The sequence below is a fragment of the Scyliorhinus canicula genome, chromosome 15, assembly GCF_902713615.1.
Source record: "Scyliorhinus canicula chromosome 15, sScyCan1.1, whole genome shotgun sequence".
In the NCBI taxonomy this organism is placed as follows: Eukaryota; Metazoa; Chordata; class Chondrichthyes; order Carcharhiniformes; family Scyliorhinidae; genus Scyliorhinus; species Scyliorhinus canicula.
The window spans coordinates 5,071,509-5,096,365 of NC_052160.1; the positions used below are offsets into that span (position 1 = coordinate 5,071,509).

Consider the following 24,857-nt stretch of genomic DNA (forward strand, 5'->3'; position numbering starts at 1 on the left):
GTACTGCTAAAACTCTTCCAACTTCAGCCATAGCTATTTCAAAATCATTCATGTTGTAACCTTCTAACGGGACTAGACAGGGTAGACGCAAGAAGGATGTTCCCCGATGCCAGACTCCCCTACGTTCATGCAATAGGTGTTGATCCTCTCTTGATAGGTGAACTGTACTTGATCACGGTGCTATGTCTTTTCGTCCGACGTCATTTCGTCCAACGACACTTCGTCCACGTCTTTTGGTCCAACGTCTTTTTGTCCACCCGTCTTTTGGTCCAACGTCACTTCGTCCAATTATCCAATTACAAATAGTTTTATTTAGTTTTTCAATGTTACTGCTCAAGGATCCTCTCCACCTATTTCGCATCTTGAGGTTGAGTTCTGCATTTGTGCTGCTTGATCTCCAGACATTATTAAAATCGCTTATTGTCACGAGTAGGCTTCAATGAAGTTACTGTGAAAAGCCCCTAGTCGCCACATTCCGCTGCCTGTCCGAGGAGGCTGGTACGGGAATCGAACCGTGCTGCTGGCCTGCTTGGTCTGCTTTAAAAGCCAGCGATTTAGCCTGGTGAGCTAAACCAGCCCTCTCCAGACATTATTAAGATAAGCTGCAGGATATTCACCCATGTATGCTCCAGCGTGATGAGAGCCATTGTATCTGATGGAATATTTGATCATTTCAGACCTGTAATGTCAGAACCCACTGCCAACCAGAGGTTTTAATCACTCGACGAAAATCGAGTTTAAACCTGCTTCTTTCAGAACTGCACTCATTGTCTAAATCCAATTAGACTCCCACTTATATCTGTGTCTGTCGGAATTGTAGAATATCAAATCATCTTGTCCTCTCCCCATTATTCTCTCTCGGGTACAGTTCTGGAAATCTAACTTTTAGGGAATTTCGGGAATTTACAATTTACATCAATTTTAAGTAATTTCGGGAATTTTAAGTAATTAGTCAACTTTTAGATTTTTTAACTGCATTTTTAGATTTTTTAACTTTTTAACTGCATTTTTCAACTTGCATTTTACTTGCATTTTATCAATTACTTGCATTTTAGCAATTAAATTCACTTGCTGTATTGTACTTGCATTTTATCAATTAAATGGTTTTATACGGAGTTAATTTGTTTCGGATAATTGGACGAAGTGACGTTGGACCAAAAGACGGGCGGACAAAAGGACGTTGGACCAAAAGACGTGGACGAAGTGTCGTTGGACGAAGTGACGTCGGACGAAAAGACGCGACACGCTTGATCACATATTGTAAATATGCATAACTTCTAAGGGGCTGATGTCAAAATTCAAGAGAGAATTGTTTGAAATTTTGTTTGACAGATTATCAATCTCTGAATAATGCTCGTCATGCACTATGTGTAGCTGCAACTAATGTTTAATTTCTTTATCTGTAAGATGTTGCATACAAGGAATTATTCATTAATGACAGCTGGCAGTTCAAAGCAGTCTTTGTGAGTTTGAGTAATTGTTTATGGTGTGTGAAGAGATCATTAGTTATAGCTCCATATAGTACTATTGGACAGATCTAACCTTACTTGGGATGGAGTTAGGGGCAAAATAATAGATCACCCTGTTCTGAACATCTCACGTTATGAAAGGAAATGTCACAAAGACTTGTTTATTCAGGGTGGGTGGTGGGCAGCAGGAACAGGAACGGAAGCCAAATGGTAATGCGCACAACCTAAAAACACACTTTGTATTTCGTTTCAGTTCTGAACAGCAACTCTTTGAAGGAAAAAAGGACAAATCTTGCTTTAGGATCTAAAGTAATTGTTAATATTGCCATTAATAAAATTACTCCTAGCAGGAGATAAATCCTGATGTTCCTTCTAAATATTCACTATAATTAAAGCTTTAATTTCTATTTTCTAATTGCTTAAATCATCACTTTCAATGCTTGTTATATAAATCTGTTTAAATCTGTAGCCAACTTGGCAAGGAGGAGTTAGACAAATTTTTAAGTAGTAATGGGTTGAAGGGTTACGGAGAATGGGCAGGCGGTGGAGTTGAAGCCACAATGAGACCAGCCATGATCGTATTGAATGGTGGAGCAGGCTAAATGGGCCACTCCTGCTCCTAGTTTTTATCTTTGAAGAAAGAATTATGCTGTCTAATTCCACCTTCCATTTCTTGGTCTGTAGCCCTGTAGGTAACAGCACCTCAAACACAAATCTGGTGATCTTGATTAATAAGGGGATCAGTGGTTATGGTGAGAAGGCAGGAGAATGGGGATGAGGAACATACCAACCATGATCGAATGGTGGAGAAGACTCGATGGCCTGAATGGCCTAATTCTGGATCTATATCTTTTGGTTTTATTACCCATCCCTTGAGAAAGTGGTTGTGCACCTCCATCTTGAACAGCTGCAGTCTGTTAGGTAGTTCTAGGATTTTGATCCAGCAATGATTATGTAGCAGAGATACATTTTCAAGTCAGGATGATGTTTGACCTGGAGGACAACTTGCAGGTGGTGATGTTTCAATGCACTCGCTGCCTAGTTCGTCTCGACAGTAGAGCTTGCTGGTTTGGAAGGTGCTGTTGAAGAATCCTTGTGGGTTACTGCAGTGCATCCCGTAGACGGTACAAACTGCAGCCACCTTGGAGGGTGTGGTAAGGTGGTGGATGGAGTGCCCATCAGGCGGGTTGTTTTGTCTGGGATGGTGTCAAGCTTCTTGAATGTTGTTAGATACATTCATCCAGGCAATTGGAGAATATTCCATCAAACCTCTGACTTATGCCTTGTGGATGGTGGACAGGCTTCGGAGAGGCAGGGGGTGAGTTGCTGGGCAGAATACCCAGCTTCTGGCTTGCTCTTGTAGCCATGGTATTTGTATAACTGGTCCATTTACATTTCTGATCAGTGGTAACCCCCTGGATGTTGATGGTGAGGGATTCAGCAACGGCAATGTCGGTAAATATCAAAGGGAGGTACCTCCACCCTCTCTTGTTGGAAATAGTTAATAACTGGCACTTGTGACATTATTGTTACTTACCACTTCGTAGCCTAGGTCTTGCTGCTAGCGGGCACTGACTGCTTCTTTATCTGAGGAGTTGCAAATGGAAGTCAATGCTGTACAATCTTTGGCGAGCGCACTCCCTGAAGAACCTCTGCAGAGACGTCCTGGGGCTGAGATGATTGGCTTCCAACAAACACAACTGCCTTTCTTTGCAATAGATACAACTCCAGCCGGTGAAGAGCATTCTCCGATCCCATTGGCTTGTTTTACCAAAGCTTATTGATGTCAAACTCTGTATAATGCTACCTCAATGTCACATCATCTTTGGAATTCAGCTTTGTCCATGTTTGGACCAAGGCTGTAATAATGACCGGAGGCACATCACTCTGGCTCCACCCAAACCGTGTATGTATAAGCAGGATAAAGTGTTGCTTCTTAGCCTGGTTGATCATAGAATGATCAATCTGTGCTGGCATTTTGAAGAGGCCATTCGCCTCGTGCCTGTTTTCCCCCAGAATCCTGCAATTTATTCCTTTTAAGATAATGATCCACTTCCGTATTGAAAGCCTCAATTGACAGGACATACCTGAGCAATTTATGCATTGTAGGGCAGATGCCAAAGTTGTAGCTGTACTGGAATAGCTTGGCTAGGTGAATGTCTTGTGCTGGAACACATTTTGTTTCAGCACCAAAGCTGGGATGTTGTCAGGGCCATAGCTGTAGCTGCGTCTAATGGATCCTATCTTTTTTTGAAATCATGGGGAGCTAATCTAATTGGCTGAAGACTGACAGCTAAGGATGATTGCAACCTCAGGAAGAGGAGGCCAAGATGGATTTTCAACTCTGCTGTTCTGGCTGATGATTGCAAAATAACGTTGCATTTATGTACTAAATTCTGTCATCAATGGGAAAGTTCACTGAGCCTTCACTTTATTGATGTTTCCACCACCATTCACATCTGGATGTAGCAGGACTGTAGTTTTTATTTTTCCTGTTGGATTTCTGATCCCCGCGTTGTTTCTATCACTCAGGTTTTACTGTTTAAGATGCATGACGTTGTGGCTTCCCTAGTTTGGCACCCGAATGTAGATATGCACTTGCTGTGACACTGCTCATTGATCCAGGGTTAGTTCCCTGGTTTGATGGTAATGGTAGCATGAAGGATACAGTGGTCCACGAGGTTACAGGTTATATGGATTATAATTCTGCTGCAGCAGATGGCCCACAGCACAGCAGTTTTGAGAACATCAGTTCTGAATCTATCCCATTGAGCCCAGTGGCAGTGCCACAGAACCCTGGTTGATGTTCTCGGGAGTGAAAATAGGACTTTACCCCCAGAACCATGTGGTGATCACTCCTACCAATCGTGGTTAGGTTAATCAGCAGGGCAGGATGAAGTCAAATTGGTTCTTCCCTTGTATTCGTTCTCTTCACCACCTGGTCCACATCCCATTTCAGCTATGTCTTTCAGTCTCAGCCAGCATCTGTATTACCGAACCATTCTTTAGCAATGTACATTTAAACCTCCCACCGACAGTACATTTTGTGCCCTGGTGTTCAATATAGAGAAGCAGTAACTCATAGCTGTGGGTGGTGGATAGCTAGAGATTCCTGTGCCAATGATTGACTTGATGCCATAAGACTTCATGGGGATCAGGAGTCATGTTAAGGACTCTCAGGGCCACTCCTTCCCAACTGCATGTAACTGTGCCATCACCTATTCTGGATAATGAGTCAGTCTAGGACATTGTCTGAAAGGTATGATTTTGGGAGCATGATTATGACTGTGGAAGAGCTACCCCAGTTTTAGCATGTGTTCTCAGGTCCACCAGTCGTTGTCACATGCAGCACCACGATCAATGCTGTATGATCTGGCTTTACTGACTTTATAGAGGCAATGGTTTAGTGGTATTATTACTTGACTAGTAATCCAGAGACCCAGGGTAATGCTCTGGGGAGATGGATTTGAATCCCACCACAGCTGATGGTATAATGCGAACTCAATAAAAATCTGGAATTTAAGTCTAATGATGACCATGAAACCATTGCTGTAAAAACCCATACGAGGGCCAAAGGGACCCAAAACCATTTCCTCCATTTTTGTCAGCAGCAAACAAGGTAAGAGAAAATGGTGGGTCGCGCAGATCGGTCGGCGTGGGTCGCAAAGGTTGGCCGGCGTGGGTCCCGAAGGTTTGCCGGTTGGTAAAAACGGGTCCCCGGAAAAAAAGTTTGAAGAACACTGCTTTAGGGAAGGAAATCGGATGTCCTTACCAGTGTACCCAATTATTCTTTTCCAATTAAGGGGCAATTTAGCACGGCCAATCCATCTAACCTGCACATCTTTGGGTTGTGGGGGTCAAACTCCACACGGACAGTGACCCAGAGCCGGGATTCGAACCCGGGTCCTCAGTGCTGCAGTCCCAGTGCTAACCACTACGCCACATGCCGCCCTCCTGACCTAGTCGATATGAGACTCCAGACCCACAGCAATGTGGTTGACTCTAATAATGCCCCCTCCAAGGCAAATAGGGATGGGCAATAAATACTGACCTAGCCAGTGACGCCCACAGAGCATGATTATGAATTTAATAAAAACTCCTTTGAAGCAGTTTGATACCCACCATGAGAAAGACGCCGCGAGAGCGTCCCCCTACGTATCGACACCAGAGTGTCTCGCACAAATCAAAAATGACACAAAACATACACCTGTAAATATGAAGCGACAATTGGACAGAATGTTTTATTTCATTTCTGGAAGCCTAATATACTGTTAATAAACAAAGGACAACTGTAGCTTACATTTCAAATGAATGTTCTCCTGAAAAATGTTTCACGTAGGGCAAGCAGAAACGAGGAAGAGCCAATTTCAGCACATATATGGGCACAGATAACAGCACTGGAACAAACTCAGAAACGGAATACAAATGCTGCAATAGATTTTCCCCGAGACAGTAGCAAAGACATCATTAAAGTTTAACAGTCTGCCGTCTCTATTTGGCCTCCCACACGGATGCATTGACAGAAACGCTTCTGCTAAGGTGTCGTTATTGAGTTCCAATGGGTCACAGGTGATGTTAAAATTGAAAGGAGGGAATAGCTTCCCGACTTTGCCGTCAGTATAAAATTTTGTTCCATCCATTTTAATTGCTGCTAAAATTAATTCTATGTAATGGACACAGGTTCACACTCCCGAGTACCTGCCATTGCCGAGTCATCAGTAAGCATGCCAAAGTTGATGTGAGTAATTCTTTCACAGGGAAAAAAGGGGATAAAAAACAAAATCACAGACAAAGCGAAGCCAAAAAAAGCAGTAAGCATTTGTTGAAAGAAACAAGAGTTAATGTTTCAGGTCATGATGACTATAGTTAACCATAACTCTATTCATCTCCACAGACGCTGCCAGACCTGTTTATTCTTATTTCAGATTTCCAGCACCTGGAGTATTTTTCTTTTGCAACCAAGTACCCGTCATCCAGCCCCAGGCCCAGAAACAGGTCAATGTCCAGTCCTCTGGCTAGAAACTGGTGGATGGTTCATGGTGGAGAATTAAAATGAAGAACATGTTAACTCAGATTACTCATTATTCTTATTGCTGCGCATATTAGTATATAGTTCTGAATCTGTTAAACTTGGCACTCTGTTCCCCAATTCCAATGATTGATGCACTGATGGAGTATGCAGTCAGGGAAGGCAACGGGGCCTGACGGGTTCTCAGTGGAGTTTTACAAAAAGCTCTCAGACCTGCTAGGCCCGCTGTTAGTGAGGACCCTGAAAGAGGCGAGGGGGGGGCTTTGCCCCAACGATGTCCAGAGCACTAATTTCTCTGATCTTGAAGCGGGATAAGGACCCCCTCCAGTGTGGGTCTTACAGGCCGATCTCGCTCCTCAATGTGGACGCGAAGCTGCTGGCCAAAATACTGGCCAGGAGGGTGGAGGATGTAGTCCCGCAGGTCATTCATGAGGACCAAACGGGTTTTGTGAAGGGGAGCTGAATGTCAACGTGCGGCGGCTTCTTAATGTCATAATGATGTCGGCGGTGGACGGGGAGGTAGAAATAGTGGCATCGATGGATGCGGAGAAAGCTTTTGATAGGGTGGAGTGGAGCTACCTGTGGGAGGTGTTGAGGAGATTTGCGTTTGGTGAGGGATTCATTAGTTGGGTGAGGCTGTTGTATAGTGCCCCGGTGGTGAGCGTGGTGACGAATGGGAGGAGGTCAGAGGACTTTCAGCTGTCCCGGGGAACAAGGCAGGGGTGCCCCTTGTCTCCCCTGCTCTTCGCCATGGCGCTGAGGGATTCGAAGAACTGGAGGGGGATTGTGCGGGGGAGGTAGGAGCATCGGCTGTCGTACGCGGACGATTTACTGCTGTACATTGCGGATCTGGCGGGGGGGGGGGGGGGATGCCAGAGGTGATGAGGATCCTGGGGGAGTTCAGTGACTTCTCAGGCTATAAGCTCAACGTGGGGAAGAGTGACTTGTTTGTGGTGCATATGGGGGACCAGGAGAAAGAGATAGGGGAGCTTTAGCTGAAGAGGGCAGAGAGGACCTTCAGATATTTGAGAGTCCAGATAGCCAGGAGCTGGGGGGCCCTGCATAGGTTAAACTTTACGAGGCTGGTGGAGCAGATAGAGGAGGAGTTTAGGTGGTGGGATGTGCAGTTATTCTCCCTAGCGGGCAGGGTCCAGTTGGTTAAGATGATGGTGCTCCCGAGGTTTTTGTTTCTCTTCCAGTGTCTACCCATCATGATTCCGCAGGCTTTCTTTAGGAGGATTACTAGGAGTATTTGGGGTTTGTGTGGGCACAGAAGACCCCGAGAATGAGGAGGGTATTCTTGGAGCGAGGCAGGGAGGTGGGTGGGTTGGCATTGCCAACCTGTGTGGGTATTACTGGGCCGCGAATGTGGCAATGATTCGTAGGTGGGTGATGGAGGGGGAGGGAGCCGCATGGAAGAGGATGGAGGCAGCGTGCTGTGTGGGCACGAGTTTGGAGTCATTGGTGATGGCCCCGCTGCCACTACCCCCGGCAAGGTACTCTACGAGTCCGGTAGTGGTAGCTACCCTCAAAATGTGGGGTCAATGGAGGCGACATAGGGGGGAAACGAAGGCCTCAGTTTGGTCCCCGATACGGGGGAACCACCGGTTTGTACCAAGGAGGATAGATGGGGGGTTTTTGAGCTGGCATAAGGCAGGTATCAGGCGGATGGGGGACCTCTTCCTCGGGAAGTTTGCGACCCTAGAGGAGTTGGAGGGGAAGTGAGGTCTCCCCCCAGGGAATACTTTCAGGTATATACAATTAGGGTGTTTGTTAGGCGGCAGGTGGCGGAGTTTCCGCTATTGCCGCCAAGGGGGGTTCAGGATAGGGTGCTCTCGGGGACGTGGGTCGGTGAGGGCAGGAACTCGGCAATTTATCAGGTGATGCAGGAGGGTGAAGAGGCCTCGGTGGAGGAGCTGAAAGCGAAGTGAGAGGAGGAGCTGGGGGAGGCGATTGACGAGGGGATGTGGGTGAATTCTTCCTCTTCTTGCGCACGGCTTAGTTTAATTCAGCTAAAGGTGCTGCACAGGGCGCATATGACTGGGACCAGGCTGTTCCGGTTCTTTGGGGGTGAGGACAGGCGTGGGAGGTGTTTGGGAAGCCCAGCGAATCACACCCACATGTTTTGGGCTTGTCCGGCGCTGGAAGGAGGTGGCGGGGACCTTATCCGGGGTGGTTGGTTCCAGGGTGGAACCGGGCTGGGGGCTCGCTATTTATGGGGAGGCTTCGGAGCCGGGAGTACAGGAGGCGAGAGAGCCTGGAATCCTGGATCAGTGATATGGCTGGGTTAATGATTGATGCACTGGTGACGATATCCATTCAGCCGAGGACAAGAGATTTTTTATTAAAAAGCTGTTACTACAGTGATCAACAAAAGATCTCATTTAAATTATTAAACAATGTCATATCTATTTAAACAAATGTAGTAAAAACAATGTGTATTTGACAAACCACTTGAGAGTGGCAAAGAATTTACTGCCAGTTTTTGAACAAGAGATGAACGTTGTTTAAAAAGCCTCGGGCAGAGTTCACGCAGACTGCGGAATCTTTCGCTTTTGTTTCTGTTTGGGAGTTTTCGCTGCCGACTTTACAAGTTTCTCTGGTTTGGGGGCCCCGATTGACTTTTGCTGAGGCTTTTGAGCAGTTTTCTTCTGTGCACTCCTCTCGAATGAGGAACCTTTTTTTCCCGCTCCCCGTTTTGGTGTCTGAAGGCGTTTCCCTTGTGTGGCTGGGGTTTGCAACCCTTGACTTTCTGGATTTTGTTGCGGTTTCTCAGCCAGGGGAGTCACATTCCCACCACCTGCCTTTGGTGTAATGTCCTTTTTCCCATTTAATCGCTGCTCAGCCAAAAAAAAATCAAAAATACTTATAGATATCTAATAAATACAATCTGAAGTAAATTAAAATACATTATCTGACCAATTTTGTGAGAGTTCCATAAATGGTGAATCGCTCACTTTACATGAATAAAGTTCCACTGTTAAGTGTCTGTTGGACAAAAAAAACAAATGCTCTTTTAAGGAAGAACAATTAAAATGCTTCCAATTTTCTACTCTTCATCATGGGTATCATCTCAGCTAAGAATTCTCCAGGCCTCTGCCAATCGTAAACAGTCAAGTGAGCAAAGTGCATTTTACATGCATCAGACGATTTAAAAACTGCAGAAAGTCATAAATCTTCTGCAACCTTTCAAAGTACAGCAGGACAGCCAAATCCTCTGCTATATTTAGTGCCGATGAGTTAGAAACCCAAGACAACACCATTATAATTTTTAAATATACATTTTTTGGAACTTAAGGAGCACTCGGAACTGGGGAAGTTGAGAATTTGTTATTTTTGCAGATTTTGCCCACAAGGGTGTTGCTCAATGATTGCTGAAGGAGATTCGATAGGCATCCAGGGAAAAACAACTTGCAGGGCTACCTAGATAGAGCAGGGCAACAGGACTGACTGGACTGCTGTACTGGCAGCCTGAATGGTCAACTGGGCTGAATGGCCTCTTTCTGTACCCTGGTGCCTCTGACAGAGCCCAATACGTGAATACACCTCGAGATTGAGAAGTTTCTTTGTTTAGCAGAAAAAAATACAGTGAAAAAGGGTCCCGTCCCCCAAAATGATACATGTTTTAACTTTAAGATATTTCTCCCACTCTTTAAATCTGAAGAGTAAGGGCAGCATGGTGGCGCAATGGGTAGCATTGCTGTCTCACGCCGCAGAGGTCCCAGGTTCGATCCCGGCTCTGGGTCACTGTCCGTGTGGAGTTTGCACATTCTCCCCGTGTCTGCGTGTGTTTCGCCCCCACAACCCTAAGATGTGCAGGGAAGGTGGATTGGCCACGCTAAATTGCCCCTTAATTGGAAAACAATTGGGTACTCTAAATTTAAAAAACTCTGAAGAGTCATACGGACTCAAAAAATTAACTTCCTCTCTCCAGATGTTGCCTGAGTTTTTCCAGCTTGTGTTTCAGATTCTAGAGTACGTATTTTGCTTTTATGACTTGAAGTTGGCAGTTCAAAATAAAAAAAAGAGATGATCAAAATAGGTATGTGACTTGAAAATGTTTGTGGGAAGAAAGAGTAGTGATTTGCACTGGTAAATGCATCACCTGGTGATGTTTCCAGGTTTGATCCGTCCATCCTGTGTCAGCAGATCTCAAAAGGGGCATGGCTGGGTTGTGGAACCAGGGCTGTTCAGACTGGGCCTGCCCACTAATCCTTGATGCTACTCACACACACAAGGACGTCAGGTCATGAAAGGAGCAGATTTCACCATGGGGCAAAGAAAATCAGAAAAAAGAACCAGGTTAACCATAGAACTTACTTGCAATTTTGCCTTCTTTGTGGGTCTTTGATTTTCAATGGGAACTAGCTGTGGTATTTCTTCTTCTGCGGCTTGCTTATTGGCAACAGAAGGCTTCGTTTTTTTTGCCTTCTTGACTGCCTCAACAAGAACACTCGTGGCCTCGGCCGACGATGGCACTTCTGTTGCCGTCCCGGAATTCACAACTTTTGTTGCTTTCTTCTGTTTTTTCTGAGAAAGCAAATCAAGATGTAGTTGCATTTTAAAACACGTGAAACCTTTCACTATCTTGTAAGGTGAACATTTCCCATGTACAAATGCGGCATGAGATAAGTTACATTTCTCCTTATTTTATTGCTCTTCAAGACAGCTTCATGATTTCTTGTTAGTTGAAGATGGTTCAATTTCTCAGAGGGAACCTCAGACACAAAATTGCAGCTTTGCTGCCCTGTACTAAAGTAAACTCCAGTGAATACGAGCCTCGTCGACCCTGTCTCGCATATGACAATCCTGCCATCTCAGGAATCAGCCTGAAGAACCTTCACTGCACTCCCACTACAAGTACATTTTTTCTTCGGTAAGGAGACCAAAACTGCACAAAATACTCCAGGTGTGATCTCACCAAGGCCCTGTATATAACTGCAGTAAGACATCCTGGCTCCTGTACTCAAACCCTCTTGCAAACAAAGGTCCACATAGCCTTCTTAATAGCTCGCCGCACCTGCTTTCAGTGACTGGTACACAAGGACACCCAGATCCTTTTGTACATCAACAACATTTCCAAATCTATCACCGTTTAAATAATATTCTGCCATTCTGTTTTTCCTACCAAAGTGGATAATCTCACACTTATCCATGTTATCTGTTTTACAGAGATTGAGTCTTTCCAACCACAATACCTTCAGATAGTGGGTGCATGTGAATTATATCCTTAAAAACAATAATCCAGAGGTTTTTACAGCAAAGAGAAAATCTTCCTTTGCAGCCATTCTGTTTATTTTCCATTCAGTTTACGCTTGCCAAGATCTTTCTTCCTTTCCACAGATAATTTTAAAACCATTACTAACATCGATAATTTAAAGTACCCAGTTCATTTTTGTTTCCAATTAGGGGGCAATTTAGCGTGGCCGATCCACCTACCCTGCACATCTTTGGGTTGTGGGGGTGAGTCCCACGCAGGCACCGTGAGGCAGCAGTGTTAACCACTGTGCCACCCCTTTATGGGGCACTTTTAACATAGGAAGATGCAAGAGGCAAAACCCATCCCCAGAAAATGGATGCCAAGACTAAAAAAGAAACATTGAAGAGCCGACTAAAAAGCTTGGTAAAAGAGATGGGTTTTGAGGAGAATTTTAGAAAAGGAGATGGTGGAGGCGCAGGGAGATTACGAGGGGAATATCGAACGCACAGAACTCATTGGCTGTCCCTTGATTGAAAAATATCCACTCGGAGTTGAGAGTTTCTGCCATGGGCCTTCATGTTTACAACCCTCTGGACACGGGGGGGGGGGGGGGGGGGGGGGGGGGGGGGGGGGGGGAAGAGAGAGAGAGAGAGAGAGACCGATGAAGGGCATCCGACAAGGTCGTGCGATCAGGACTGAAGACTTTTTCTCCTTTTCTTTCCTTTCCTGCCTCATCATTAAGGCACTGGGAGTTTCCAAGTGTGACGCAGCTTGATGGACAAGTTGGAATGGTGGAAGATGGGGGTCTGGTCAAGAGTACACTGGAATAGTAAAATCTAGGAGGTAACCAAGGCGTAGGTGAGGGGTTCAGCAGCAGATAAACTGAGACAGTGGTGGAGTTGGGTGGTCAGAGGTGAAAATAAGTGGTCTTAATGATGGACGCCAGAAGCTCACTCCCGGGTCAAATACAACACCAGGCTTCAGAGCAGCGTGGTTCAGCCTCAGGCAATTGCCAGAGGGAGGGACAGCTAAAGGCATGGAGTTTGTGGTGGGGACAAAAGACAATGGCTCCAGTCTATCCAATGTGAACGTACAAAATAGAAAAAGTAGGCCATTTGGCCCCTCAAGCCTGCTTTCTATTCAATAAGATCTCGTCTGATCTGTTTAGGTTTCAAATTTCACATTTCAAAAAAAGATCTGGATGGAGGAAATTTCTGCTCACCCAGTACAGGATGGTGGACAAGCAATAAAGGTGGGGTCAAGAGAGAAGGTGAGATACAGCTGGGCATCAACTCTACTGCTGCACCACCGCGAGCTGTTTATCTAGCAGCACTATTCCTTCCTACTAAATATTAGGAAGACCAAAACGATCCTGTTACAAACTCCATACCTTCGCCACTAATTCCATCTCCTTCACTGTTCCTCGCCTTGGTATCTATTCCGCTCCATATCCATACTTATGCTTTTCTCTACCACAGCCCACCTGCCACCAAAATCCACAAGCACGTAACCTAGGCTGACAAGTACAACCAGCAAGGAAAAGTTTCACTGTCAGAGATGTCACCTTTCAGATGACATATTAAACGGAGGTCCCACCTACCCCATCAGGTTTGCATAAACACCCTCTGCCAACAATTGAAGGGGAGATCTTCCAGCGTCTTGGCCACTATTTATCCCTCAGCCTGTGGGTGTGTGCGCAAATTTGCTGTAAAATTTTCATACAAATGTGATTTGATTGGCATTTAAACTGTGGGAAGGATCACGGTCAAAAAAGGCACTATACCAATGAAAGTCTTCTCTTTGTTGATTTGGAACCCTCCCCAGGACATTTGTCTCTGTTGAAGATGTGCGATCATAGCAAACTCTTGGTTTTTTTACTACAGTGTGTACTTGTTCTATTTTTAAATTTTATATAAAAATTATTGACTTACTGTTTTGTGCTGTTTCTTGGGAGCCTTCGGAAGACTTCCCTCTAACTCTTGAAGATTCTGCATACCAGATGCATAAATGGGAAGAGCAACAGAAGTGGTCGTTTTCAAGTGAAGAATTTTCACATTTTTCCATTGCTGTTACCAGAAAGAACATTGGTATAAGCAGGAGAAATAATTTCGACACAATTTTACTACATTTGCAGCATATCCCACTCACGGGAAGATAAATAAGATTTTCCCCAAATGTTACATAAGATATATTTCCCATATTTTTCTGTGCACTTTCCAGTTAACAAGTTCACAAATGCACCATTTGGAATCACATTCACAAATTTTAATCGTAAAGGTAATAGGGTTGGTAGTACAATAAAACAGGAGCATTATCCTGGAGTTATAGAAGTTCTCCTAAACCAAATGGTGCCTGGTGAAAACAAGCTCAAAAACCCACAAATCCTGTGTTTGAAATTCATCTTCAAAAGCCTAATTATCTGTTTTCAACACTTGAAAATGTCAATAACCTTCAACTGCTCTCATCATAACCCGAGAGTTTCTTTCTGCTATATTTTCCTTAATTAGCCATTAATCCATGACCATTCAAATCTATTTTCCATTAAATGTAAAATAAATCTTAAAAGCCGAAACTTAAATTGCTTTTGAAAAAATCTCCCAAATGTTTGGGACAAGATGGGACAGTGGGCGGGTGCGCTTTTTGGACTCTGGAATTGAACAACAAATCCATGACAGGGATTCGATAAACACGGTAGCAGAGCGGTTAGCCTCACAGCGTCAGGTTTGATTCTCAGCTTGGGTCATTGTCTGTGCAGTCTGCACGTTCTCCCTGTGTCTGCGTGGGTTTCCTCCGGGTGCTCCGGTTTCCTCCCACAAGTCCCGAAAGATGCGCTGTTAGGTGAATTGGACATTCTGAATTCTCCCTCGGTGTACCCGAACAGGCGCCGGAATGTGGCGACGAGGGGCTTTGCACAGTAACTTCATTGCAGTGTTAATGTAGGCCTACTTGTGACACTAATAAAAATTATTATTAAAAACTCTTTTCATCGTTGTATTTTTAAAAATAACTCCTTGGCACGTGGGATATGAACATCACTGGCAATTCTCAATTGCCCTCGAGGCTAACTGAACACTTCCACACATATTGGACATAAATATATTTTGTAATATAAATTCTAGAATTTGTACAAATTCCCACTGCCTACTGCCAAAGGGGAAAGCAGAATTCACACTGATGCAAATCAAGTTGGCCTTCTGCGATACGGTCTAAGACCCATTCAAGCTATGCAGAAACAGCTTTATTTTGCATTGCGCTGTGCTGTATGATCAATTGGATGTGTAGAATACAGACAGACACATGCTTGCCAAAATTAAAAGCTTCTCCTTCCGCTAGCACCAGTAGCACCCTTTATTCTTTCAGCTTTAGTGATATTTGTTCCAAAAGTTGTAACAGTGAAGAGCATTACTGACTTTTCGGATTCTTACACTCCTTCCCTATGTCTTGCAAAGCAACTGTAAAAGGAAATAGTAATCACACATTTATGAATTGAAACAAAGATGGTGTTGCAAAGATTAATTGGAATTCCTGGCTATAAGGTTATTAGACTTCTGAGAAATGATCCTGACTTGAGGCTGTTCGGGAGGCAGGGTTCAGATAAGAGGTAAAACTATGAACTGGGCTGTGACAACACTGGTGTGGAGATGGGAGTTTGCTAACCAGAAAGGGCAACCAGCAGATAATTGGGTTTTTGACTTAGTCAGTGGTGCAACAAACACAGCGACAGGACACTTGGGTGTGGATCAATCTCTTCAGCTACCCTATTGTTCCTCATATACGCATAAAATTGCCTTGGGATTCTCCTTAATCCTGTCGCACCATTGAACTGAAAACCTTTCTTTAAATTACAGTACAACCGTTGGTCACTTGTAACAATGTAGATACCCTACATTAAGGGAACAAACAAAAGAAAACTGCACGTTGCCGCAAAGGGTGGGAGTTGGAGGAAGGACAAAAAAGAACAGAAGGTGACAACTGAAGTAATAAGTGAAAATCATGCAGGGTGTGAAGTTCATACAGTGCAAAGTGGGAAGGCACATGTATAGATTGTTGTCTATATTCCCCAATGGTAGTTTTTTTTTTTTACATACCGTGGGCAACTTTTCGGCAATAACACGAACAGCGGCAGTAACATTTTCCACTGCTTCCTCCATCTTCATTCCTGTATGCGCTACACGGGAAGCACTAAAAAAGGAAAACATGTCGGGAAATTGCACCACACATGTATCTTTCAAATGAAGGAAAACAAATAATGACATCTTCTAGTATAACCACAAACTCCATATCCCCTCTAGCTACTTAACAATAAACCTCCGTGTCAGACAATTTAGATTTTACAGTTTTGTGAATTGACAGAGAACCAATAACGAGCAATTGGCGTTTCTGAAATTACCATCAGGTAATTCACTCAACATCCATAATCTGCTTAAATTTCCAGGAAACCAGGGCCTGATGTTGACCGGAAGAAAGCAACAAAGTCCAGAGAAGTTGTCCCAGGATAGTGAAGTTATGGGAGCGTGTCAGCTCTTGAAAAGAGCACGCTACCTAAAGTCCACACCTCCACCTATCCCCATAACCCAGTAACCCCACCCAACACTAAGGGCAATTTTGGACACTAAGGGCAATTTAGCACGGCCAATCCACCCAACCTGCACATCTTTGGACTGTGGGAGGAAACCGGAGCACCTGGAGGAAACCCACGCAGACACGGGGAGAATATGCAGACTCCACAGACAGTGACCCAAGCTGCGAATCGAACCTGGGACCCTGGAGCTGTGAAGCAATTGTGCCAATCACAATGCTACCGTGCTGCCCCCGGAAGTTAAAAGAAACTATTTCAAGGTGATACTCTGGCGACGATTAAGAATGAAGCCAAACAAAGTATAATAATTATCTTTATTGTCACAAGTAGGCTTACATTAATACTGCAGTGAAGTTACTGTGAAAAGCCCCCAGTCGCCACATTCCAGCACCTGTTTGGGTACGCAGAGGGAGATTTCAGAGTGTCCAAATTACCTAACAGCACGTCTTTCGGGACTTGTGGGAGGAAACCGGAGCACCTGGAGGAAACCCACGCAGACACGGGGAGAATGTGCAGACTCCACACAGACAGTGACCCAAGCCTGGAATCGAACCTGGGACCCTTGAGCTGTGAAGCAACAGTGCTAACCATTGTGCTACCGTGCTGCCCCAGTGCAGTCCCATCCAGCTGGATGACAGTGAAGAGGCACTGGAGGAGGATAATGTGCCCATCCAGCTGGGATAGGCGCCGGAGGACAATCTGCCCATCCAGCTGGATGACAGTGTAGGCGCTGGAGGGGGACAGAATGGTCAAGTGTCAAAAGCTGCACACAGTTCGAGAAGGATAGTTTACCGTTGCAACAGTCACATAATGACTTTGACAAGCAGATTGCCTCAAAGGTTTCCCTAGTCAGTTTCTCCCTTAAAACTTGCTTTCCACAAATGTTAAAGCTGACACATTTCCCCCAAGTCCAGCAGCTCTCTATCCACCTAACCACTGGTCCTAAAGCTGGAATTTCAACGGGTAAGCACCCTGCTCTGTTCATTAACATTTTGTTTCAAGGGACTGATTTTACATTGCTGGCAAGTGGAACAGAGCACATGTTGATGACAAGGTCAGCTGGTTACTTTGTTCACTGTAGAGATAAAAGCATTGACATTCAAACAGACTGGTGATTAAGCATGCTGTGCAGCGAAGACAGATACTGTCCGAGCTAGTTTTATGGAGGAGTCGTACACCTCAATACTCACTAACAGCTGCCCTTTTTGTTGACAGGAAGGATCGTACCCTGGATTCTTTGGTTCAGATCTTTTGCAAGATTCTTTGATGCCAGGTTTACTGACAGAGGTACTCTGGAATCAGAAAAGAAAATGAGCAGATTATGAACAGAATGCTTTCAAGAATTATAATGCTGCACCGCTCAAAACTGAGGGGGGTGGGGGAGTTGGTTGGCTCAGTTGATTGGACGGCTTGTTTGGGATGTGGAGCGACGGCAACAGCATGGCGTTCAATTCCTGCATTGGCCGAGGTTAATTATGATGGTCCCTCCTCCTCGAAGTTTACCCTCGCCGGAGGTGTGGTGACCCTCGCATTAAATCACCAGCAGTCAGCGCTCTCAAAAGCTGCCTATGGTCCTCTGGGACTGTGGCATTTACATTTATTATCTGAATTTAGGATGAGGTTTTTCCCTTTGCCACATTTACCTGTGCGGCTGCCCATATAACCAAGGTGACAAGTATTATCACCCTGAACCTGGAAGAGTGGACACATTATGGGGTGGGCACACCTCTCCAGAAACCATGTCAGTGTGGGGGCAATCCACTCCAGGCGGCGGGTGTGAGCAGGAAGGTGGGGGGGCCACGGCTGTGGGTAACACACCCGCCAGGGGCATTTCAATTTCAGCCCCTTATCTGGTTCCAACTTCAATACACAATGAGCACGTAATTGAGGCAGACTTGGCTTTGTGGTAGCAGTATTACCTCGGAATCTAACACAACCCTCACTTCAGTGAACAATCTAGACTGACACTTCAATGTGATACCGATGGATTGTTACACTCTAAGAGGTGCTGTATTTCAGGCGAAAAGCTATTCCCTTGTCTGCTCTGGATATAAAAGATCACATGATGCTACTCAAAAAGATGTAGGGGCGATCTCCCAGTCACTTTGCCAATAATTATTCCTCAACCAACTCACCATAAACTGATTCCTTTATCTTGTTGTGGGGAGGAGAATGTGCGAGTGTCACTGGTACAACCACAGTGTTGCTAGAATTTTGACTCAGGAACAGGGATATATTTCCTAGTTAGGACGGTGTTCCCATACATCCACTATATTTCTAAGTGGTAGAGGTCATTGGCCGGGAAGGTGCTGTTGAAGAAGTCTTAGTGAGTTGATGTAGTGCACCTCATAGATCAAAAACTGCTGCCACTGTGTGACAGTGGTGGAGAGAGTGAATTTTAAAGTGGTGGATTGGGTGGCAATCAAGCCGGCTGCTTTGTTCTGGATGATGTTGAGCTTCTGAGTGTTGTTGGAGCTGAGCTCAGCCAGGCAAATGGGGAGCAATTCTATCACACTCCTGACTTGTGCCTTGTAGGTGGTTGACAGGCTTTGGGGAGTCAGGAGGCGAGTTACTTGTTGCAGAATGCCCAGCCTCTGACCTGTTCTTGTAGCCATGGTATTTATATGGCTAGTCCAGTTCAGTTTCTGGTCAATGATAACCTCCAGGTTGTTGATCGTGGGGGATTTAATGATCGTAATCCCATTGATGTCAAAGGGAGAAGGTTAGGTTCTGTCTTATTGGAGATTGTCATTGCCAGGTACTTGTCCTTTATCAGCTCAAGCCGGAATACTGTCCAGGTGCTGCTGGATCCAGACCGCTTCAGTATCCGAGAAGTTGTGTGAATGATACTGAACAATGCGTAATCATCGGAGCACAGTTCTACTTCTAACCTATTGATGGAATTTTCGATGGAGCAGCTGAAGATGGTTGAGCCTAGGGCACTAACTCGAGGAACTCTTAATATTGATGTTCTGGGGCTGAGACAATTGACCTCTAGCCACCACAACCGCCTTCCTTTGTGCTAGTTTCTCCTTTCATGGGAATAACATCTTAGTGTGCTGGGATAATTGTACATCCAATGAACAGTGCTTGTTCTCATTAAAAATCCAAAAGTACATCTTACTGCGATGGCAGCGTGATTTAGCGCTGAAGTTGGTGCCCAACTCACTAACTTCATTACTCAGGAATGGGATTTTGGTCAAGACCACTCAAACAGGAGTGTTGGTTAAGACGGCTGTAAATTAGATTTTATATACTTATTTACATATGGCAATAAGATTATTAGAAAAGTAAAAAATACAATGAGATTTGACCTTGAAGAGTTTGTATAAGCAACAAAAAAAGTTCATGACAATGTATTTAGATTACTTACTTTTTAGATTTGTAAAAATGTTTGCCTAAATGAGAGGGTAAAAGTCGTCTTATTCGGTCATCAGCCAGGAACAGATCAAATCTGTTCAACAAACGTCTCTTTGCTTCGAATGGTTTGTATTCGGTCTTCAGTGACTTATATGGGATGATCTAACAAAATAAAAATGACATCGACTTCTGCAGCATTTTGCCAAAGATGGTGTCAATTGAAGTATACTGCTCAATCATTTGAGCCGAAACAAAACTCTTGTACTTTCTCTGCATCACAAGGTCATACCGTATCAATGTACAAACTCAATATTTGCTGCCGTGTTTGAACAAAAATGATCTTAAAGAGCCATTACAATGCAACCCAGCAATAAAAGATTAACTTACCCGAATAATTACACACAAGTTTAAAAACAAACAAAAAGGGGAGCTGAACAAATTCAGCATCATTTTATATTTTCAGAGAAGGTGAAGAATTTCCCCAGAGTGGAAAACAAACTTTCCCAGTTATGGGAGAGCTCTTCAGGTCTTGAATATGTTGGAGCAGAATACAATTTCCAAAGATACAAAAAAAAAGAGGCCATTCAGCCTAAAAACAGACCATGCTGCCATTTACCTTTGACCAGTTAGATGACACCTGGAATAGTGTTAACAGATTTCATCCCCTGACCTAAGATATCCTGGCATTGGAGGCAGTCCAGAGAAGGTTCACTGGGTTGATCCCGGGTATGGACGGATTTTCTTACGAGGAGAGGTTGAATAGGTTGCGCCTGTACTCATTCATAGAATCATAGAATTTACAGTGCATTCGGCCCATCGAGTCTGCACTGGCCCTTGGAAAGAGCACCCTACCCAAGCCCACACCCTTCATACCATCCCCACCCTATCCCCGTAACCCCACCTAAACTTTTTTGGACACTAAGGGCAATTTAGCATGGCCAGTCCATCTAACCTGCACATCTTTAGACTGTGGGAGGAAACTGGAGCACCCGGAGGAAACCCATGCAAACACAGGGAGAACGTGCAGACTCCGCACAGACAGTGACCGAAGCTGGGAATCGAACCTGGGACCTTGGAGCTGTGAAACAACTGTACTAACCACTGTGCTACCGTGCTGCCCATTGGAGTTTAGAAGAATGAGGGGACAACCTTATTGAGACATATCGCATTCACAGGGTTTAACAGGAGCTGCTGAGAGATTGTTTCCCCTTGTGGGCATAATCTTCGAGTAAGAGGTCGCCCATTCGGGACAGAGATAGGGAGAAATTGCTTCTCTAAGGGTAGGGAATCCGTGAAATTCTTTGCCACAAGTGAGCTGGGAAGTTGCGTCATTAACTAAGTTCAAAGCTGAAATAGACAGATTTTGTTTCAGTAAGGGAATCAAGGTTATGGTGATAAGGAGGGAGAGTGTAGTTGAGGATTGTCTTAACAGATCAGCCAAGATCTCACTGAATAGCACAGCAGACTCGATGGGCCAAATGGCCTACTTCTGTTCACATGTCTTAGAGGAAATAACCCACCTGTACAATTTAAAGTGGTATACCCAATTTCCTTTCAACACCACTATTTCCTCTCCTTCAGTTAGCATCCAACATAACACAGCCAACTCAGAGTTCTCAGAGCTGACAACAGGTAAAATACAGAAAAACATTATTTCTCATCTTGAGGAGCTGAAAAAACAGACTATATATATTAAGCTGATTCACGACTGATTCATTGTGAGGCATGGTCAGAATTAGAATTGTTCCAACTCTACAATGTGGATATGTGCGCATAACTGCATACGGAGGGACTGGTTTAGCACACTGGGCTAAATCGCTGGCTTTTAAAGCAGACCCAGGCAGGGCAGCAGCATGGTTCAATTCCCGTACCAGCCTCCCCGAACAGGTGCCGGAATGTGGCAACTAGGGACTTTTCACAGTAACTTAATTGAAGCCTACTCGTGACAAGAAGCGATTTTCATTTCACTTCAAGCACAAAAGCGGATCGAGTGGGCAATTGTTTTGATTTTCCTTCTCTGATGGCCTGGCAGAAATCACAAACAGGGTTTGGGGTGGGCAGAATGCAACTAATTCTGGTGTGCTGTGCCACCAATCCCAATCCACATTACCGCTGCTGAGAATCATATTCCAAGACTTCAATAGCGAACTATTTGAGAGGAAACACACGGATCTTAAATGCATAGTTTTAAATGCAATTCTATAGCTTGTCTACCTGGGTTATATTCACGCCATGCTTGCTGAGCAGCCTTTTGTAAAATCTTTCTGTCTGATCTGCTGTCATGTTTGGTTCGTCTTTAGTGAAGAGACAAACATCCATGGTCTCTGATCGAATTCCGTGAGGCAGGGTTCTGCGAAAATAAAAGAAGGTCCCTTCAGCGTCAGAGTTCAAAAGCAGCCACAGTCGCGAGTCTTTACAAACCCTTGCTGCAGGCCATGGAACACAGTTTGTACATTCAGATTCAATTTGCTTCACTTACATTCTTATTGTTTGTTCCCGATTTGGAATCTTCCATACTGTAACATTCAGCATAATATTCTCATCTTCATTCAGAAATAGCTTTGTGTCATTCTTACTTTTCTTCACATATGCCTGTAGGGCCTTCACAGCCTTAGCTACCTGTTGAAATGAAGAGTGTGGGGAGGAAAATCAACACAAATGTATACACTCACATTGGGATAAAATACACCAGTAAGTCTTGCAATGAGAAAGGTATTAGAACTGATTATAGTGCTGTTTCCTCCAGCTTTTTCAACACCGTAGCATTTCAATTCGGAATACACAAACAAAGCCCAAGAGCATTTGGATGGACTCTGGATTGAATGAAGTTCAGCACTTCACACCCGCATAACAGACAACACCATGTTAATACTTAGCAACAATAACAAAATCACTTTTTTATACTATTATTCTATCTGCACCAGAAGCTACGAATGTTTAATAGACAGAAGCAGACAATTAGTCCAGGTGGGCGTATTTCATGCAAGTATGGATGGTGAGACCTTCACAGACTGCTTGACCAGACAGCATCCCCACCATGTCAGATTCTGTCCTCAACAGGTTTGCAACATAAATAAGGCTAATATTTCAGGTGGATATTATACATTTTTTGTTTCTTTATAAAATATTTTTATTCTCCTCCTTTTTCACATTTTCTCCCAAATTTACAGAGGTTCAATTGCCATTGCAAAAAGCAAGGGGGACAGGGGGCACCCCTGCCTGGTCCCACAGTAGAGCCTGAAGTACTCTGACCTCCTTCCATTAGTTGCTACACTCGCCATTGGGGCCTCATAAAGCAACTTCACCCCTTTAATGAACCCCTCCCCAAATCCAAACCTCTCCAGCACCTCCCACAGATACCCCCACTCAACTCTATCAAAGGCCTTCTCTGCATCTAGCGCCACCACTATCTCCGCCTCCTTCTCAACCGCCAGCATCATAATGACATTTAACAACCTCCGCACATTCGTGTTAAGCTGTCTTCCCTTGACAAATCCTGTCTGATCCTCGTGTATCACCCCTGGCACACAGTCCTCTATCCTGGTGGCCAGGATCTTCCCCAGTCCCCCCCCCCCACTCTCCCCCAGTCCCCCCCACTCTCCCCCAGTCCCCCCCACTCTCCCCCAGTCCCCCCCACCGCTCCCCCCTCCCCCAGTCCCCCCCCCCGCTCCCCCAGTCTCCCCCCACACACCCCCCCTCCCCCAGACACCCCCCCCTCCCCCCCAGTCCCCCCCCCGCTCCCCCAGACCCCCCCCGCTCCCCCAGTCCCCCCCCCGCTCCCCCCAGACCCCCGCACCCCCAGTCCCCCCCCCCGCTCCCCCCAGACCCCCGCACCCCCAGACTCCCCCCTCCCGCTCCCCCCAGACACCCGCACCCCCAGACTCCCCCCTCCCCCCCCGGACCCCCGCACCCCCCCCGCTCCCCCCAGACCCCCGCACCCCCAGACTCCCCCCCGCTCCCCCCAGCCCCCCGAGACTCCCCCCCCCCGCTCCCCCAGCCCCCCCGAGACTCCCCCCCCCCCGCTCCCCCAGCCGCCCCCCCTCCCTCCCCCCCCCCCGCTCCCCCCCTCCCTCCCCCCCCCCCCGCTCCCCCCCCTCCCTCCCCCCCCCCCGCTCCCCCCCCTCCCTCCCCCCCCCTCCCCCCCTCCTCCCCCCCCCCCTCCCCCCCTCCCTCCCCCCCTCCCTCCCCCCCCCCCGCCCTCCCCCCCCCCCGCTCCCCCCCCTCCCTCCCCCCCCCGCTCCCCCCTCCCTCCCCCCCCTCCCCCCCCCTCCCCTCCCCCTCCCCCCCCCGCTCCCCCCCCTCCCTCCCCCCCCGCCCCCCGCCTCCCCCCCCCCCCCCTCCCCCCCTCCCCGTTCCCCCCAGACCCCCGCTCCCCCCACCCCCGCTCCCCCGACCCCCCCGACCCCCGCTCCCCGGACCCCCCGCTCCCCCCGACCCTCCCCGCTCCCCCCGCCCCTCCCCGCTCCCCCAGACCCTCCCCGCTCCCCCCAGGCTTCCCGACTCCGGCGCTCCGGTACCTGCTCGGAATCCAGCGCTGCCATCTTGTCCACGTGGTGAGCCTTTCCCGACTGCGCAGCCGCACAAACTTTCAACAACCAAACTTTATCAAACCCAGAGACAGCGAGGGCGCGCGCAGCACCACCTGGACACACAGGCTGGAGCGGTCAGCACTGGGCGGAGCGGTCAGCACTGGACACACTGGCTGGAGCGGTCAGCACTGGGCGGAGCGGTCAGCACTGGGCGGAGCGGTCAGCACTGGACACACAGGCTGGAGCGGTCAGCGCTGGACGGAGCGGTCAGCACTGGGCAGAGCGGTCAGCACTGGACACACTGGCTGGAGCGGTCAGCACTGGGCGGAGCGGTCAGCACTGGACACACTGGCTGGAGCGGTCAGCACTGGGCGGAGCGGTCAGCACTGGACACACTGGCTGGAGCGGTCAGCACTGGGCGGAGCGGTCAGCATTGGACACATTGCCTGGAGCGGTCAGCACTGGACACACAGGCTGGAGCGGTCAGCACTGGGCGGAGCGGTCAGCACTGGACACACTGGCTGGAGCGGTCACCACTGGGCAGAGCGGTCAGCACGGCACACTGGGCAGAGCGGTCAGCACTGGACACACTGGCTGGAGCGGTCAGCACTGGGCGGAGCGGTCAGCACTGGACACACTGGGCGGAGCGGTCAGCACCGGACACACTGGGCGGAGCGGTCAGCACTGGACA

The 24,857-nt window shown here is 46.6% G+C and overlaps 1 protein-coding gene across 2 annotated transcripts; it reads right to left on the minus strand.

Annotated features, from left to right (window-relative positions):
• Window positions 1–5,683: 5,683 nt before the first annotated feature.
• On the minus strand, window positions 5,684–24,294 carry rsl1d1 (ribosomal L1 domain containing 1). Of its 2 annotated transcripts, none has more exons than XM_038820099.1 (9): window positions 24,155–24,294; window positions 22,117–22,256; window positions 21,852–21,987; window positions 19,651–19,799; window positions 17,468–17,569; window positions 15,787–15,880; window positions 13,630–13,764; window positions 10,819–11,028; window positions 5,684–6,491 (listed from the first exon to the last, which is right to left on the minus strand). In XM_038820099.1, the coding sequence occupies exons 1-9, from the start codon at window positions 24,176–24,178 to the stop codon at window positions 6,348–6,350; spliced, it is 1,134 nt and encodes a 377-aa protein (XP_038676027.1). In that variant the 5' UTR covers window positions 24,179–24,294; the 3' UTR covers window positions 5,684–6,347. The 2 variants fall into 2 exon arrangements, with proteins under 2 accessions (XP_038676027.1, XP_038676026.1); XM_038820098.1 differs by lacking the exon at window positions 5,684–6,491 and adding an exon at window positions 8,817–9,335.
• Window positions 24,295–24,857: the final 563 nt, after the last annotated feature.